Raw genomic sequence first — 17034 nt, 5'->3', positions numbered from 1 at the left:
TTGCGCACCTGTCTGTGTGTGTGCTGTGCTGTTGCCTAACCCCTATCGTCCTCTGCTCTTTCATCTCCCCTTGCTCGCCGCGTGGTGCCATGCGCGTGCGTGCGTGCCACGGGTGTGTGTGTGGGGGGGGGGTGGTAGCGGAGCTGGTGTTTTGGCAGCTGAATCAGTTTCCTTAAGGGTTGGCTGGTTGCTTTTTTTTCCGTGCCGTTTCGCGCGCTGCGGTGATGTCGTTCGCCTTCCGTCGTCCACCCGCTTCGATCATTGCCTACCTCGTGTGGCGCTCTCTTTTCGTGTCTCCGAGAGAGTTGTTGTCTGCATGGTGCACACACGCACACAAGCAGGCACAGGAAGCAAAAATGAATGCGGATTGTGTTGAGGGAAGGGGGCGAAGGCAGTAGGGAGAGAAGAAAGGAAAGCAACACGGAAAGCAGAAGCAGGAACGAGGAGGCGGAGCGGCCATAAATCCGAGTTCTCTGTACTTCCCCCGAGCAAGCGGGTTGCGGCGGTTGTGGAGGAGGGGGAGTGCCGTGGATGAAGAGTAATGGTGAGCTCGTTGGACAGCATGGCGTCCAATGGTGTTCCCGGTGTCTGCCTCTCTCGCACCAAATCACATGCCTCGTCTTCCCTGTCACCTCTCCTTTTGCTGCGGTATGCGCATTTGCTGCGCGAGGGTTGCGCGCTGTCGTGCTCAGCGGCAGCGATGAGACTAGATGATATGGAAAAAAAGGAGGGAATCGCAGACCGCGTGCGAACCTCCTCTGCGCGCCCCTCGCTAACGGCCTCTCCACCCCTCCCCCCTCCGCCTGCCCCTAAGCGCCGTATACCCATCCGCCCGTTCTCTTTTATCGTTTTCCTCTCACCTGCCCATTCTCCGACGCCCATCCATCGTTTAAGACGTGCACTGCCGTACGCAACCCCAAAGGTAACTGCGCAGGCGCGGCACAGCACCTCGTGCACACGCCGCTCTCCACGGCTTCTGGTGCCGTTATATGTATTATTTGATTTTTTTTTGTTTTGACCTCCTCCTCCATCCACCCTCCCTCCCTCCCTTCCCTTTTCCTTCGCCTCTCGAGTTGTGGATCGCCTGTCCTCCCTCATCGGAAACCCGAGGAGACGTCGCCACGCGCGGATGCCCCTTTTGGTTGCTGAGCAGCACCACGCATGATTCTTCCGCGCTACGCATGTGCGCACGCAGATATGGATCAGAAGCAGATGCAGAAGCTGCTCCTTATGGGGCCTGGCGGAGCCGGAAAGACGTGCATGCGCAGCATCATTTTCGATAACTACCTCCCTCGCGACGCGCTGCGACTCGGCATCACCATCTCGCTCGATCAGAGCCAGGTGCACATATTGCGCAACCTCTTTTTGAACCTGTGGGACTGCGGCGGCCAGCACCGCTACGTCACGGAGTACTTGAATCGCCAGAAGGAGTACATCTTCCGCTACGTCGGCGTCATGCTCTTTGTGTTTGATATCAACAGCATGTGCCGTGACAGCCACGGCGGGATCGGCGGCCCTGGTGGCGTTGGTGGCGAGGGCAGCAGCGCCACGACGGATTGGAAGCTGCCGGAGATGCTGGAGTACTTCCGCGAGGCAATGCGTTTTATTCGCCAATACAGCCCCAAGGCAAAGGTGTTCGTGCTCCTGCACAAGATCGACCTCATCCACAAGGACGTCCGCGAAGAGATTTTCCAGGCACGCAAGCAAGAGATTCTGAACTGCATCGACTCTGGCGACGGCATGGACATCGAGTTCTTCGGCACCAGCATTTGGTCGGATTCGCTTTACCTGGCCTACAGCTCGGTGGTGCGCTCGCTAGTGCCGCACCGCGACGTGCTGGTGGAGACGATGCGCGGCATCGCGATGGCGTGCGACGCCGCCGAGGTGGCGTTGTACGAGCGGAGCACCTTTCTATGCCTGACACACATCAACCGCAAGGCCACCGACGATGGCTCCAAGGCGCTGTTTCTGCAGGGCGACGGGGAGCTGCGCACGACAGAGGTGAGCGAGACGGTGAAGCACTTCAAGCTGAGCTGCATGAACAACACGACCAGTCTTGGCGGACTGAGCATCGCTACAGAGACGTTCACGGCGCTCTTGTGCCCGTTTACGGAGTGCACGCACGTGCTGGTCGTGTCGGTAGACCCGAAAGTGAACGTGGAGCTGCATCGCCTCAACGTGAACGCCGCACGACGACGTTTTGAGCAGTTCCTGGACTCTGACGAGCCCACCGCGTGTGCAATGCGCGAAGTTCTGTAAGAGGGGGCACCGAAGCGCACTAGAGAGAGAGGAGGGAGGCTGGTGCGTATGTGTACGTGGGCATGATGCCCTCTCCCCTCTTCTCTCTTCTGTCTCTGCACCTCCTACGTCTTTACCGCCTTTCCTCTTCTCCATCTTCCGTACCACTGCTACTCTTTTCCACTCCCTCGTGGTTTCCTCCCGGAGTCGTCCTGACAGGGCCAAGGGAGAGTCGCTCTCGCCTGCCCCCACCCCCTCTCCCATCTTCTCCTGTTTAAGTGTGCGTGCCTGCCCGCTGTTGTTCTCGTCGGTCGTTGTTGTGTGCTGTACGTATGTGCGTGTGCGTGTGTGAGATGAGGGCGGAGCGCTCCCCCGCCCCCTATCACCTCCACTTTTCCTCTTTTTGTAAATCGTTTCGCTCTTTATTTGTGTGCGTGTGGTGGTGAAGGGGGCCTGTCGCTGTGCGCCTCCCCCCCCCTCACTGCCCGCCTTCTCTCAGCCTGCCTCCGCTCGGCGTTGCGCCGCGCAGGGGAGAGCGTGCAAAACGGCGGACGAAGTCTGCGCGAAAGAACGAAAAACAAAATCGACACGGGAAGTCGAACGGTCGGAAGAGGGCGTGCAGGTGGCGTACTCTCGGCGCAGGGGAGCACGTGCACACTCGGTACACCCGTGGCTGGCGTGGTCGGTTTGTACGGCTCTCTTGCTAGTGCCACGCATGCAATTCACTGCTGCCTTCAGTCATTGCCAAGAGGCTTTAGCTGCACGGCGCAGCTGTACCGGGACGAGCATATATATGCATGCATGTGTGTCGGTTTGGGTGTGTCTGACGACCTTGCGCCTCTTCGCCCTCCCTCGACCCCCTGCAAGTCGTCATCTCCTTTGAGGTCCCGCCGACTCGGCCCTTTCATGGGGCCACGCGATCGGCGTCCCGGTTGCGTGAGGGGCTCCCTCTTCTTTTTCTCCCTCCGCTCTGCCGCCGCCGCATCTCGGCTTCCTCGCTACTTCGCGCCCCTCACCCTTTTGTTTCCCTTTTCCCTTTTCCGTCTTCCCACCGGCACGCTTTTCCTCGGGTGTGCGTGTGTAACGCGCCTCCCTTCGAACGGCGCAGCAACAAAAACGGCGAAAAAAAACAAAGCTGAAGGAGGCGTAGCCACGAAGGGGCAACGCCTCCTCCATCGCCCCCACCCCCTTTTTTCCGTCCATATCTCTCCTCCGTCTCTCCCTCCACTCTCGACCTTCTCGCTCGAAGAAACGAACACGCACGCACGCACACACACACCTATACGTTGCGATGGAGCAGTCGTCTTCGCCGCCCGCGTCTCCATCGCCGTCACCGGTTGTGCTGCCGACGTGGCGCGTTGGCCACGCCGTCACTTCATCGTCGCGGTGTTGCACAGCGTTCCGTGGCCGCTATGTCGTGTACGCCGCCACCGACAACAGCATCGCCCTTGTCGACGTGCTTGCGGAGCATCCGAGTAGTCTTTCTGCGGAGGCGCGCTGGCGATATGCCATGCGCCTGCGCGTCCTCGCCTCGCCGGACGAGCGCATCAGCTTTGTCGTCGGCCACCCTGAGAAAGACCTCCTGTGCGTCGGCACGGCCCACCACGGCCTCTACCTCACCTCTCTCACGAATCCCGCGCTGACGGAGGCAACGAAGTTGCCGCGCACCGTGACCGGCGACTGCACTTACGGCGCCACGTTCCTTTTCACAGAGGAGGCGAACTACCTGGCGTTCTCGTCGCTGCTGCACAGCCGACCGCTCGACCAAACGCCGCACCGGCTTTCGCTCTGGAGTATCGACACTAAGGCGTTGCTGTGGCGTGGCGCCATGGGGCCTCTTCAGAGCATGTGCAGTCTCGCCTTCGACCTTTCCTTTGCTGCCTGCAGCGCCGGCAAAATTGGCTTGTTCAGCGTGCAATACACGGCCCCTGCTGCGACTGGCGGTGCAGAGGCACCGGCTGATGGCCAGGCGCCCAAGCACAGAGAACGCAACCGCCTAATGGTGCTGAGCCGCCACTGCAGCACCGTGGAGGAGCTGTGCGACGTTGAGTATACGTGCTGTATGGCGAGCCCGGTGGAGGGCGAGGAGACCTACCTGGCGCTGGCAAGCAGCGGCTTTCTCGTTGCCTTCAACGGCTCCACCGGATCAGTGGTGCGGTGGATGGACTGCAAGGTGTCATCCGCCACGGCGCTGTGTTGCGTTGGCAAGGAGAGCCTCATGCTGACCGGCTCCATCACGCGCCTCTTCCAGGCCGAGACGTGGGAGTTTCAGGGCAAGGTGAAGTGGCAAGACGTGCTCGGCGCCGCCACTTCTACCAGCAGCGATGATGCCGGTGCGACGAAGGAAGGGCACGAGGACTCGGTTGTTGCTGCGAGCGGTGCGCATGTCTTCACAAATGGTGCCAGTGCAGGGAATGGCGTGCTGGTCCTCTTCCACGAAGGCGGCGCGTTTTCCCTCTACTCGATGGAGCCGAAGACGGGCACGCAGCGGATGAGCTTGCGCCGCGCATCTGTCTTCACGCCGCCCATCTTGGTGCCTGCAGCGCCGGCGGAGATCTGGCCCATGAACTCAGCATTGTGGTGCTGGTGGACCCCGCAGGCGCTCATGTTTGTCTCTCCCCCCGGCTGCACACTTGTCACCGCTTTCGGCAACCAGTCCACTTGCGCGACGCTGCACCCTGCCGCTGGTGTGGTGGTGCTGTTCGACACGGCGCGCCACGCTCTCGTCGCTTACGGTCGTGCACCGGGAACACCAGCCGAGCTGGGCAGTGCAGCGACGAACGCGGACGAAAACATCGTCAGCCTTGCCAGCTCTCCCACCGGCGATGTCGTGTATGCGCTGACTACGTCGTCAGCGGCAGCAGCGGCGAGCTGGCCCTCGGGGCTGCAGCTTCGTCGCTACCGGTGCTGCTGGGCGCAGACGCCGAAGGGTGGCAGCGGCGTTGGCAGCCGTGCTCTCCAGCTGGAGAGGATCAAGATCAGCGGCTCTGCCTCGGTGCCTGCTGGCACGCATGCTTTAGTTGTGTATAGCGGCGGCGATGTGGACACCTCGGGGCCTGAGTCCACAGCGACTGATGCGGACCGAGTCGTGGCGGTGCAGCGCGCATCCATTACCGCGCTCGGCAACAGCGTGGAAGCGGGCGATCACGCATCTGCCCCGCCTACTTACACGCATGCAGATGCCATTCAGCACGTGGTGCCGTGCCAGGGTGGCCTGATCGTGGCTGGTGCGGTCACTTCCGCGTATGTGCAGGCCAAGGGTGCATCGCGATGGGTTGTGAAGTCGCTCGCAGAGCCACCGGCTACACAGGCGGTTGAAAAGGAAAGTGGTGCCAACGTGTGCGTAGTGGCCACCGTGGTGATGCACCGGCCAGATATCGTGGTGGTCTGCCGCGGGTCGCGCCTCTCGGCGTGGCAGCTGAACGGCGACAATCCCCTACTGATCGCCACGCGGGCTATTTCGACTTTGGTGCGTGCCATATGCAGCGCCGAGGACAAGGAAAACTCGGAGCTGCTTGTGTGGACGCTCGGCTCTGGCTGTTTCGACCTCTACAAGCTTGGACCACTGCATCGGGCTGCAGCCCTTCACAACGATGCGGAGAAGCTGCTTCCACCCCCTAAAGAAGTAGCGAAGAAGAGCAGCGCAGCTCCCTCGTCGTCGACAGCTCCACCCCCTGCGCCATCAGCAGCACAGGCCTCTAACGCAGCACAGCGGCGCCCCGCCCGCACCCCCCTCGCTCCCGCCGTGAAGGCAAGAGGCGTGTCTAAGGCAGTGTCGGAGGCCCGCAGGCAGCGCCGCACCGCCTCCGCAAGCGCCCCGTCCAGCCGCGAACTCAGTGACCGCTTTGACGAGCTGACAGGCTTCTACGCACGTCAGAAGCGCGACAGCCAGGCAGGCGAGCACGCACGCACCCCTCGCTCGGCGGGCCCCTCTCGGCACCCCCACCCCTCCATCATCGTAGCCGCAGAGGCGAGTGTGCCCTCCTCACAAGACGACAGTGTGCCGGCGCTGTCGCGCACGCCTCGTGACCGCCAAAAAACCGAGACACCGGCGGACCCGCCGGCCACCGCGAACTTGGCTGCCTCGGCGGTTGATGTGTCGGAGCTGACGGTGGACTCTCAGGTGCTCCGCGCCGGCGTGGCGGCTGCGGCTGACGCAGGCGTCAGTGGGGAGCTTTGCGTAGAAGATGCGAACGAAGGTTCGAGGAACGGAAGCGCGTCGGCATCTCCAAAGAGAACGGGTGCTGGCGAGCCTGCCGCATGCCCCGATAGCCCGCCGCAGCGACGGAACGCACAGCGCGGTTCTTCACGGCTGCTGTCGGATGCGGAGGATGCCGTCATCCGGAGCTCCACCAGCAGCCGTGGTGCAAAGCCTTCCTTCCTCCCTTTATACTTGAAGCACGAAGAGCGGCTGGCGGTGGCTGCGAAGCCGCACCGTGGCCCGAATGGCAGCAGCAGCTCCACGATGACGACGGAGCAGTTCACTGTGCACGCTCGCCACCTTCGGGAATCTCTGCTGCACCTAAAGGAGTTGCTGGAGCATAGCGACCTGCCGGACTCCGCGAGCAACGCGTCCTTTTCAGCGACTGAGGAAGCGGAGCTCGACGAACTCCCCGACCTCCTCACGACAGTCGCGGCACAGCTGCAGCTGCGCCAGGTCCGGCGATCAGGCGAGAGTGCGCATGCGAACGCTAGCAGGGCATCCTCTGCCGTTGGTGAACAGAAGCCCACGCCTGACGCTTACGCGGCGGTGGCGGCTGAGCTTGCCCGCATACAGGCGCAGAACGCGAGGCTGGAGGAGCAGAACCGCATTATCCTCACCCAACTGCGCGGCGGGTCGCACTAAGTAGGCAACAGCGACGCACACACACACACACACACACGCTTGATATGGGGCTACCTTCTCAACTCCCTCCACCCAGCCTCTCACTGCGCGACACTGCTGGCGTTTGCCTTCCCTTACGGCGTGCATGCCCTTGGCTACTGTGGTGCGAAGGTGCCTCGCCCTGTCCTGGTGCGTGCGTGCCCGCGCTTTTAGTTTCTTGATCGTCTTCCCTTCTTTTGCTGGTCAAGTCTTGCGAGATCTCGCGCACGTGTGTGTGTGTGTGTGCGCATGCGTGTGCTTCCCGCTCTCGCTCCTTATTGTATGCCTGAGTCTGTCTGTCTCAGGTCGTCGATCTCGTAATGCGTGAGTGTATCGTTGTTTTCATCAGCACCTTTTCTTTCTGTGTTGCGCGCACCATCCTCCCATCGCCTCGACCCCGCACCGCACTCTCACGCCTCATCTGCCATCTCCCAAAGGTCGACTTGCTTGCTTCTATTCCTTTATCTCTTGACTTTCTTTTCCCGATGGCCAGGGGAGGGCACGCACCCTCTGCGCGGTTGTATCACGGGCCTCGCTGCACACGCACACCACCCACTCTTTGTGTGTGTGTGTGTGTGGGTGGGAAGCCAAAGCAGCCGTCTCTCCCACCCTCCCCCCCCTCTATCCCCCTGCCCCTGCCGAACCACTTCGGGTGGTGACGGGGGTTCCCGTGCCCACGACGCAGAGAGGCCAGAGAGACCTGCGACAGCGCACACGCTTGTGTCATCCATGTGATGGGCGAAGCCTCCGCGTGACTCGAACGCATCCCGCCCGACGCTCACTGCCTACTGGTGTGTGTGCGCGGGGTGGGTGGGTGGGGGCCCTGGGACACCCCCGAGGGGCGCAGCAGGTGGCGACCGGCAGAGAGGGTCTGCGTAGAGTGTGAGGCGGCGGCCGTGCTCAGCTGACTGAGTCGGCGCACTGCTGTGCCGGCGTGTGTCTGCTGCTGCCTCTGCGCACGGCGCGGATGTGTGGGGCGGGGGTGCAGTGTGGCGTGTGGCCGGTGCTGTATGGCCGAGAACGAATGCACACGCGTTGAAACGGACTAACCATTTTTTTTCTCGCGCATCGGTCAGCATCGTTTGGCGTCTTCCATCAGCAGTGCTTTGCCATCGGGGACTGCGCTACAACGGCGAAGGGCGACCCAGTGAAGCAGCTCACGATACGAGAAGGCCGCGAAAGCGTGGCTGCGCGCTAAGCGGCCTATGCCACTCTTCTTTTTCTCGCCTGCCTCGTTACCACATTGTCGGACCTTGGCGATGGTATACGCGTAGTGGTGTGCACACATGATGTGGATGCGTTTGCCTGCACACGTGAGTGTTTGTTGTAGGTCTTGTCTGCCCTGGGGGACGATGCCCCTCTGGGCGCCTGCATTTTGTTTTCGTCATGATATCCCTCCCTTCCCCTCTTCTCTGCTCGCCGGTGCGATGCCTCCTCCATATCCTTTCACCTCGAACTATGCTATGCGGCTTATGTGTGTGTGCGTGTGCCTCATCGGTCGGAGACAGGGAAGCAGCCGCAGCCGAGAGCGCCCGCACTGCTCTACAGGAGACGCGGCTGCTCTTGGTAGCGAGACGCACGTACACTCAAATAAATAAGCATCTGCACACGTAACCCATCTACTCCTTCGGCTGCACTAGACTGTGGCATTCATCTTCCGTTGTCACGGTGTGCGTTGCCCGCGAGGCGTACCCCGGGGACAACCTTCACGCCAGGGCGCGCTCTGGTGCTGGTTCTCTTCAATCCCGGTGACGCGACACTCGTGCCCGTGTGCGTGGGAAGTATCTCACGTGCAGATCTCATTTTTGAGATGCCGCCTCCGCGGAGACCATGAGAGAAACGTGTGCGACGTCCAGGGAGGCGACATTGCCCGAGCTGGCGCGCGAGTGCTACCGCTTCGTGGCAGAGCTGATTCTTGGCAAGGCCGCTGCCGCCGACATTGGAGGCTACAGGAACGTCCACCACACACGATGGCAGGAACGCCGCAGTATGGCTGCTGAGACGCTCGCCGGAACAGAGCAGCGTTCGCGACAGCAACACCAGCGCAGCCCTGCCGAGCACTTAATCAGCCAACTTGCGCGGCTTTGTCCGCTTCTTTGCTCTACGGTTGGAGAGGATGGCCTCTGCGGCGATGGGGGCACGCTGACGCTAGCAGACAGTGCGCTTGCGCCGCCCCCGCGAAGCAACGCAAGCGCAGGGATGGCTGAGATGCCACCGTCGTGGCAATCAAGAACGGCAGCCTCGCCACCGAACTGGTGGGACAGCGCTGCCGACGCCCTCGATGCGCTCTTCGATGCCGTGGACATGTACGTGGACTCGACCGCTGTATCGCCCACTTTCACGATGCCCGCCCTCTCGCTACCGGCAGCGGCGCTTGGCGGTCAGTCGCTTTCGCAGATCGAGGCTGCGCTGACCGAGGAAAGCTGCATTATGGCTGGACTACTGCTCCACCGCGAGGTGCGGCCACGCAGTGGACCGTGTTATGCGACGGTGGTGCCTCCTGTGCTCGTGGTGTTGGACTTGGATGGCACGTTGCTGCGCTCGCCCCTCAGCTCCATCTCGCTTCGAGCCGCGCAGGTGGCGACTACGGCGGAGGTGCGCGCGCTTTTCGTGGATGCAGATTTCCTAGGCGCGTTCTGTGAAGCTGTCAACCAACACGGGCATGAGCTGGCGATCTGCTCGCTGACAGAAGGGACGGCAGATCAGTGGGCTACGTCTCTCTCCGTCGCTGAGGCGGTTGTGTGCTTGCTCTCGCGCGTTCTTCCACCGACCCGCGCCTATCTCAACAGCATCGACGATGTTGTGTGCTTGCCGAGGTCGGTGGCGGGGCCGGGGAAGCTGTACCACCTGCAAGAGCTGCAGCAGCGTAGAAACGCGCGTGATGAGGAGCAGCGCCTGCGAAAGAGTCGAATTCATCCACAGCAGCAGCCGCGGCCGACCTACAACACCTGCGCTGAAGCCGCCGATGATGCCGGCGATTCCCTGCGCACCGGCCTCTCTCCGTTACCTCCGCAGACCCCCTCCGTTCACCATGATGACATTGTGGGCGGGCTGTGGAACCCGTCGACGCTTCTGCTGCCCAAGTGGCTGAGCACCGACTTGGTGCTGATCGACGACGACAGAGAGAACTGCCGCATGGCGGTGACGCAAGGCTATCACGCCACGCCGTGCGCCGAGACTGGGATGAGCGCCTCGTGGTACGCGGCTAACCCAGAGCTGCAGGTGCTCCTCGGCATCCCGGCAAGCGAAGTGGTGCCGCACAACGGTGCTCGTTCACGGCGGACGTCGCTGTGATGCTGAGCAGAGTTGCCGGACCTTGTGGGATACATGCACCCGTGTTGTGTGTGGTTTGTTTGCTTCGCTCTCGTTTTGTGCTCCCTCAGCCACTTTGGAACTATACAGGGCCCAGCTGCGCTGTATGGACGCTAACGCTTTCACGATGGCGCAGTCTCGTGTAGGCGCCTGAGTGTGCGCAGAAACGGGTCGCATAGTAGCGGGCTGCTCAGCCAATCACGGACGATCAAGATTGCTGTCATGGCTCTTATCGCGGGTAGCGATGGAGAAGCGAAAAAAGACGAAACGAAAAGGAAATACACGCCAAGCTGACGATGGCCGCGCGATGCCGGCGGCCTTGGTGTAAGGCGACTGCTGGCGAGCACGGCAACTCGCCAGTCAGCTGAAGAGGATGAAGAGAGAAGACAACAAGTGACGGGCACTGCAGACAAAATCGGGCGGTCCGCACCCCCCCCGTCACCATCCCCCGCTGGTCTTCTTCCATGCGTCCCTCTCTTCAATGTTGACTCTCGCACATCACACCTCGCTCTGATTCCGTTCCTCCCTCCTCTTTCCCTTTTTTTGCCTTTGTTCTCTCAACTCTCCACGCAAACGCACGACGCGCTCTCCCTTCGGAAAATACACGCCACCACCGCCACCATCACAAGGGAGTGCTTAGTGATTGCCACCCCTGTTATCTGAACTCTTTTTTTTTTTCGTTTCGTTTCTTTCTGTTCGCGTGATTCACTTTTCGACTCTCTCTCTAAGTGTGTGTGTGTGTTTTAGTTCCACCCGGTGGGCTCTCGCCTCGTCTTCCGTTACCCATCTTCACGCTCCGCTCCCGCACGTGCCCCGCGCGCTCTGGCACGCCTGACCCCTCAAACTGCACACATACACACAGGAGCCCCCATACACGTGCAGAAACCTCCCACATCAAGCCTGCACCATCACTACCATCACCCTTCTCTCCCTCACCCACGCTGCGTCGCGTTTTGCTTTATTTAGCCTCGGCTGTCTCCTCCTCTCACCTTCCTCTTCATCTGTTTTGACTGCTGTTGTTGCTGTTATCATTGCACTATTCGCCACGCCTTTTCCTCAGTTGCCTTGCCTGTCCGCCCAATTCTTTTTTATGTTTTCATCTTCTCTTCCATTCGTTGTGGTACACTGTTGCTGTCGCTGCTGCTGACTTGGCGAGGACGCGTCTCTCTCTCTCTCTGTATTCAGGCAAGCAGTCTCTGTTCCGCCCATCCCCTTCTACCGCTCTGCCCCTTCCCCCCTCCCTCCACTACCCCTCCCCGACTCCTCAACTCCTTATATTGGTAATACTGGTCTTTTTCAATTGTTTATTTATTTGCGTGTCTTCTTCGTGTGTGTGTCGGTCGTCCTCTGCCCCCGTGAAGTCACACCCGTGCATTAGTACCCCCCCCCTACACACACGCCACACACACCACCACGCAGGCCTTTCTGTGCGTACGACACTTTGAGCTTTTGCTTGCGTTCCTTTCCTCGCTCCACCACTCGCCTGACTGGAGCGCCACACCACGACCTGTTGCCTTCTCGTGTTGCACCGCTCACCCTTTTGGGTCGCCGTCTCCTTCCGTCATCCTATACGTGCCGCATTTCTCAGCCGTTTTCCTCTTTTCCTTCTACCCTCGCTGCAGCCCTCCCTCCGCCCTCTTTCCCTGACGATCACACGGACACACACACATACACACACACACACACACAGTCTCTCTCTGTCTCGCGCGCGGTGTTTCTGTGTGCGTCTGACGCGGGAAGCCTTGAGCTGGCCTCCCGCTCCGTCTCCCTTCCCTCCCTTTCTTTGTTCAATGGAAAGCACCGGCCTGTCTATGCGCGTGTGTGTGTGTATGCCTGTGGTACGTCTTCGCTCTTCTTGTTCCTTTTATATACCCTCTAGGAGCTGCGGCAATCATGCCCAACCAACCGCCGTGTTGGCGCAAGTGCCTTTCCACCAGAATCTTCCCAGACAAGCTCTCCAAGTCCTTCTGCTGCTTTAGCGCAGAGGCGGACGTGGACGAGGATGATGAGGTGATCGTGTACCTTAACGACCCCGAGTTGAACGCGCAGTTTAATTATCCGTCGAACTTCATTCGTACCTCCAAGTACACACTCATCTCCTTCCTCCCACTCAGCCTCCTGTTGGAGTTCAAAAAGGTGAGTAATTTGTATTTCCTCATGAACGTCATATTCAGCCTCATCCCAGGTGTGTCCCCGCTAAGTCCGGCGACCTCGATTGCGCCGCTGTCCTTTGTGCTCATCGTGGCACTCATCAAGGAGGGGGTGGAGGACATCAAGCGACATCAGGCCGACAACCGCGCCAACTCGATTTTAGTGCAGGTACTGCGAAACGGCAAGCTCGTCTCGGTGCACAGCAAGGACATCCACCCTGGTGACGTCATGCGTATCAAGAACGGCGAGGAGGTGCGCGCCGATGTCGTCATGCTCGCCTCGTCCGTCGAGGAAGGACAGGCATTTATAGACACATGTAACCTGGACGGCGAGACGAACCTGAAGTCGCGCAAGGCTCTGGAAGCCACCTGGGCGCTCTGCGAAGTCGAGGCAATCATGAATAGCACAGCCGTACTGCACACGAGCAAGCCAGACCCAGGGTTGCTGTCGTGGGCAGGGCTGTTGGAAATCAATGGCGAGGAGCACGCTCTCTCGCTGAACCAGTTCCTGTATCGCGGCTGCGTGTTACGCAACACGGACTGGGTGTGGGGCATGGTTGCCTACGCAGGGGTCGACACGAAGCTGTTCCGAAACTTGAAGCCAAAACCGCCAAAGTCGTCGAACCTCGACCGCAAGCTGAACTACTTTATCATAGCCATCCTCATATTCCAGAACATCATGCTCTTCATCTTAGCCTCCATGGCAGTGTGGTGGAACAGCAAGTACCGGGAAACGCCCTACCTCCGCTTCTTTATCAGCTTTCGCAAGAACGTAACTCTGTGGGGATACCGCTACTTGAGTTACTTCATTTTGCTGAGCTACTGCGTGCCCATCTCGCTGTTCATCACGATTGAAGTGTGCAAAGTGGTCCAGGCGCAGTGGATGCGGGTGGACTGCCTCATGATGGAGTACATGAGCAACCGCTGGCGGCACTGCCAGCCGAACACGTCGAACCTCAACGAGCAGCTAGCAATGGTGCGCTTCATCTTCAGCGACAAAACTGGGACGTTGACAGAGAACGTCATGAAGTTCAAGCTAGGCGACGCTCTCGGTAATCCGATCGACGCCGACAATCTGGACGAGTGCATCGCGCAGCTGCGCAAGGAGGCCGAGTCGAAGGGGCTAGGCCCGCTGCAAGAGTACTTTCTCGCGCTGGCCCTGTGCAACACGGTTCAGCCCTTCAAGGACGACACGGATGACTTGGGTGTTGTCTACGAAGGCAGCTCCCCAGACGAGGTGGCGCTGGTCGAGACCGCTGCTGCTGTCGGCTATCGCCTCATCAGCCGTACGACAAAGTCCATCACGCTACTCCTGCACGATGGGACGCGCAAGGTATACAACATCCTCGCCACACTGGAGTTCACGCCGGACCGCAAGATGATGAGCATCATCGTCGAGGACAGCGACACCAAAAAAATTACGCTGTACAATAAGGGGGCCGACAGTTTCATCAGGCCGCAGCTGAGCCGCGCCCCGGATGTGCAGGGGCACATCGAAAATGTCGAGATCCCTCTGACGGAAATGTCCTCGTCGGGGCTCCGCACGCTGCTTGTGTGCGCCAAGGATATCACACGGCGCCAGTTCGACCCATGGTTCGAGAAGTTCGTCGAAGCCGGCAAGTCCCTGCACAACCGCAGCTCCAATATTGATAAAGTCTGCTTAGAGATGGAGCAAGATATGCGGCTCGTCGGTGCCACCGCTATCGAGGACAAGCTGCAAGACGAGGTCCCTGAGACACTGTCCTTCTTCTTGAGCGCCGGTGTAATCATTTGGATGCTCACTGGCGACAAGCGCGAGACCGCCGTGACGATCGCTGCAACGTCGACCCTGTGCGACCCGCGCAACGACTTCATCGACCACATCGACATTGGTCATCTGAATTCATCGGATCCCAAGGCGATTGAGCGCGTAGGGCGCGACCTCGAAGTGGTGGAGCAGCACATCGCGCTCAAGGGGACCCACAAGGAGCGGCGCTGCACCTTGGTCATCGACGGCCCAGCGCTGAACATCGCAATGGAGCACTACTTTGACCAGTTCCTGCGCCTCTCCCATCAGGTCAACTCCGCCGTCTGCTGTCGTCTCACGCCGATCCAGAAGGCAACCGTCGTTCGCATGTTCCAGAAGTCAACCGGTAAGACAGCGCTGGCCATCGGTGACGGCGCCAACGACGTGTCCATGATCCGGGAGGGGCGTGTGGGCGTGGGCATTATTGGGCTGGAAGGTGCACACGCCGCCCTCGCCGCCGACTACGCGATTCCGCGGTTCAAGCACCTGCGCCGCCTATGCGCGGTGCATGGCCGCTACTCGCTCTTCCGCAACGCCAGCTGCATTCTGGTTAGCTTCCACAAGAACATTACTGTGTCGGTGGTGCAGTTCATCTTCGCCTTCTACGTCGGCTTCTCGGGGCTAACACTCTTTGATGGATGGATGCTGACCTTCTACAACGTCCTTCTAACAAGTATCCCACCCTTCTTCATGGGTATATTCGATAAGGACCTCCCCGAAGATGCCCTGCTGGAGCGGCCGAAGCTGTACACACCGTTGTCGCATGGCGAGTACTTTAACCTGGCGACGCTTCTGCGGTGGTTCGTCGAATCACTAACAACAGCGGTGATCCTCTTCTATGCTGCTTACCCGACATTGATCCGTCAAGACGGTTCCCATCAGCGCTACACCGGCGGCGAGACCGGCACGCTCGTGTTCAGCGGCTTGATCCTCGTCATTCAAACTCGCTTCATCCTGCAGATCCGCTACTGGCAGTGGCTGCAGGTGTTTGGCATGGCGATGTCGATTTTTCTCTTTCTGTTGTTGTTTCTCGTCTACTCCGCCATTCCCTCAGTCTTCAGTGACACGAATTTCTACTACCAAGCCTTCGATCTCATGTCGACCGCCAAGTACTGGTTTTTCCTGCTCCTCTACGTTGGCACCGAGGTGGTGGTCGTACTCGGCGTCATGACGTTCCAGAAGAACCTCTTCCCTACCCTGCGCGACGTCGCGGAGCGACAGTACGCTGTTCAAAACGGTGGAAAGCTGTGAAGATTGTATGCCAGTGACTAGGAAGAGGATCCAAGCACTGGGTGGGGGGGCGACAATGAGGGCAACGCGTGGCGCTGGACCGTAGGTTGGCCCGAGTGAATGTCTGTGCTTGGTGGTGTCACTTGGGGAGGGCGGAGCGTGGGCAGAGCATCGGGGAGAGAAGTGCGTGCACATGCGAGCGGCTTGGTATGTGGCTGCACTCCTGCCGCATCCTACCTCTGCGTCGCTTGTACCTCCCTCTCTGTGTCTCTGTCAGGTGCGCGTGCGCCTGCCTGGCTTTGACTTTTAGGGGCTACTCCCTCTTATCTCCTACCTAATCCGCATCGAACATGGGTTCGTGTTTTTTTTTCGCGTTGATGTTCTCACTTTCACATGCATGTCTGCTTGCCTTTGCGCGTGTGTGTATGTGTGTGTCTACCTCTGTGGGTGGGCATGTGTACGTGTGTGCCGGCAGCGGTTGGCTGTGGAACGTCTTTTTTTTTCGCGCGCCTGCGTAAGTCTCCTCCTGCTCAACTACTTTGGTTTTTTTTTTCGCTTCGCTGGTTTCCTCTTCATTCTTTTAGGGGTTGCGCAGGGTCACGAGGCACACGTGCCGAGATCGGCGCCCGCACGTGCAGCGGCCCCCCGCGACAAAGCCGATTAACAACACCAAAAAAAAAGACCGAATCGTCGAAGTGCACAAAACCATAGGAGAACACCCTCTCCACAAGAAACGTGTACACACACCGACACACACACGCACACACACACACACACCTCTCTATATATGTATATATGTAATATATACATACACATATATATTATATTCATAGAGAGAGAGGTGTGTGCGTGTGCTATATGTTTTACTTTCAGTTTGCTTTGGTTGGCTTAGCCGTTCCCTGATGACCGGCGATACTTCACCCTGGTCTCAAGATCTAGTGCCCACTCTCTGGATGTGGGTGGGAAGCCAAAGCAGCCGTCTCTCCCCCCCCCTCTATCCCCCTGCCCCTGCCGAACCACTTCGGGTGGTGACGGGGGTTCCCGTGCCCACGACGCAGAGAGGCCAGAGCGACCTGCGACAGCGCACACGCTTGTGTCATCCATGTGATGGGCGAAGCCTCCGCGTGACTCGAACGCATCCCGCCCGACGCTCACTGCCTACTGGTGTGTGTGCGTGGGGTGAGTGGGTGGGGGCCCTGGGACACCCCCGAGGGGCGCAGCAGGTGGCGACCGGCAGAGAGGGTCTGCGTAGAGTGTGAGGCGGCGGCCGTGCTCAGCTGACTGAGTCGGCGCACTGCTGTGCCGGCGTGTGTCTGCTGCTGCCTCTGCGCACGGCGCGGATGTGTGGGGCGGGGGTGCAGTGTGGCGTGTGGCCGGTGCTGTATGGCCGAGAACGAATGCACACGCGTTGGCAGAAAAGGCAACCTGTGCTCGTGTGCCCATTGCCGTTACCG

At 59.8% G+C, this 17034-nt stretch overlaps 4 protein-coding genes across 4 annotated transcripts; all 4 read left to right on the top strand.

The window, feature by feature from the left end:
- Positions 1–1161: 1161 nt before the first annotated feature.
- Positions 1162–2259, top strand: LDBPK_131620 (ras-like small GTPases, putative; the record flags this gene model as incomplete). The annotated part of the gene is made up of 1 exon (XM_003859323.1): positions 1162–2259. The coding sequence occupies one exon, from the start codon at positions 1162–1164 to the stop codon at positions 2257–2259; it is 1098 nt and encodes a 365-aa protein (XP_003859371.1).
- A 1270-nt stretch (positions 2260–3529) lies between these two features.
- On the top strand, positions 3530–7084 carry LDBPK_131610 (hypothetical protein, conserved; the record flags this gene model as incomplete). The annotated part of the gene is made up of 1 exon (XM_003859322.1): positions 3530–7084. The coding sequence occupies one exon, from the start codon at positions 3530–3532 to the stop codon at positions 7082–7084; it is 3555 nt and encodes a 1184-aa protein (XP_003859370.1).
- Positions 7085–8932: 1848 nt separating this feature from the next.
- On the top strand, positions 8933–10396 carry LDBPK_131600 (hypothetical protein, unknown function; the record flags this gene model as incomplete). Its single annotated transcript, XM_003859321.1, has 1 exon — positions 8933–10396. The coding sequence occupies one exon, from the start codon at positions 8933–8935 to the stop codon at positions 10394–10396; it is 1464 nt and encodes a 487-aa protein (XP_003859369.1).
- A 1911-nt stretch (positions 10397–12307) lies between these two features.
- On the top strand, positions 12308–15601 carry LDBPK_131590 (phospholipid-transporting ATPase 1-like protein; the record flags this gene model as incomplete). The annotated part of the gene is made up of 1 exon (XM_003859320.1): positions 12308–15601. One exon carries the CDS (start codon positions 12308–12310, stop codon positions 15599–15601), a length of 3294 nt encoding a protein of 1097 aa, XP_003859368.1.
- Positions 15602–17034: the final 1433 nt, after the last annotated feature.

Source organism: Leishmania donovani, chromosome 13 (genome assembly GCF_000227135.1).
Source record: "Leishmania donovani BPK282A1 complete genome, chromosome 13".
Classification (NCBI taxonomy): Eukaryota; Euglenozoa; class Kinetoplastea; order Trypanosomatida; family Trypanosomatidae; genus Leishmania; species Leishmania donovani.
Note: the sequence above shows the minus strand (reverse complement) of the source record. Positions and strands in the feature narration are given on the sequence as shown.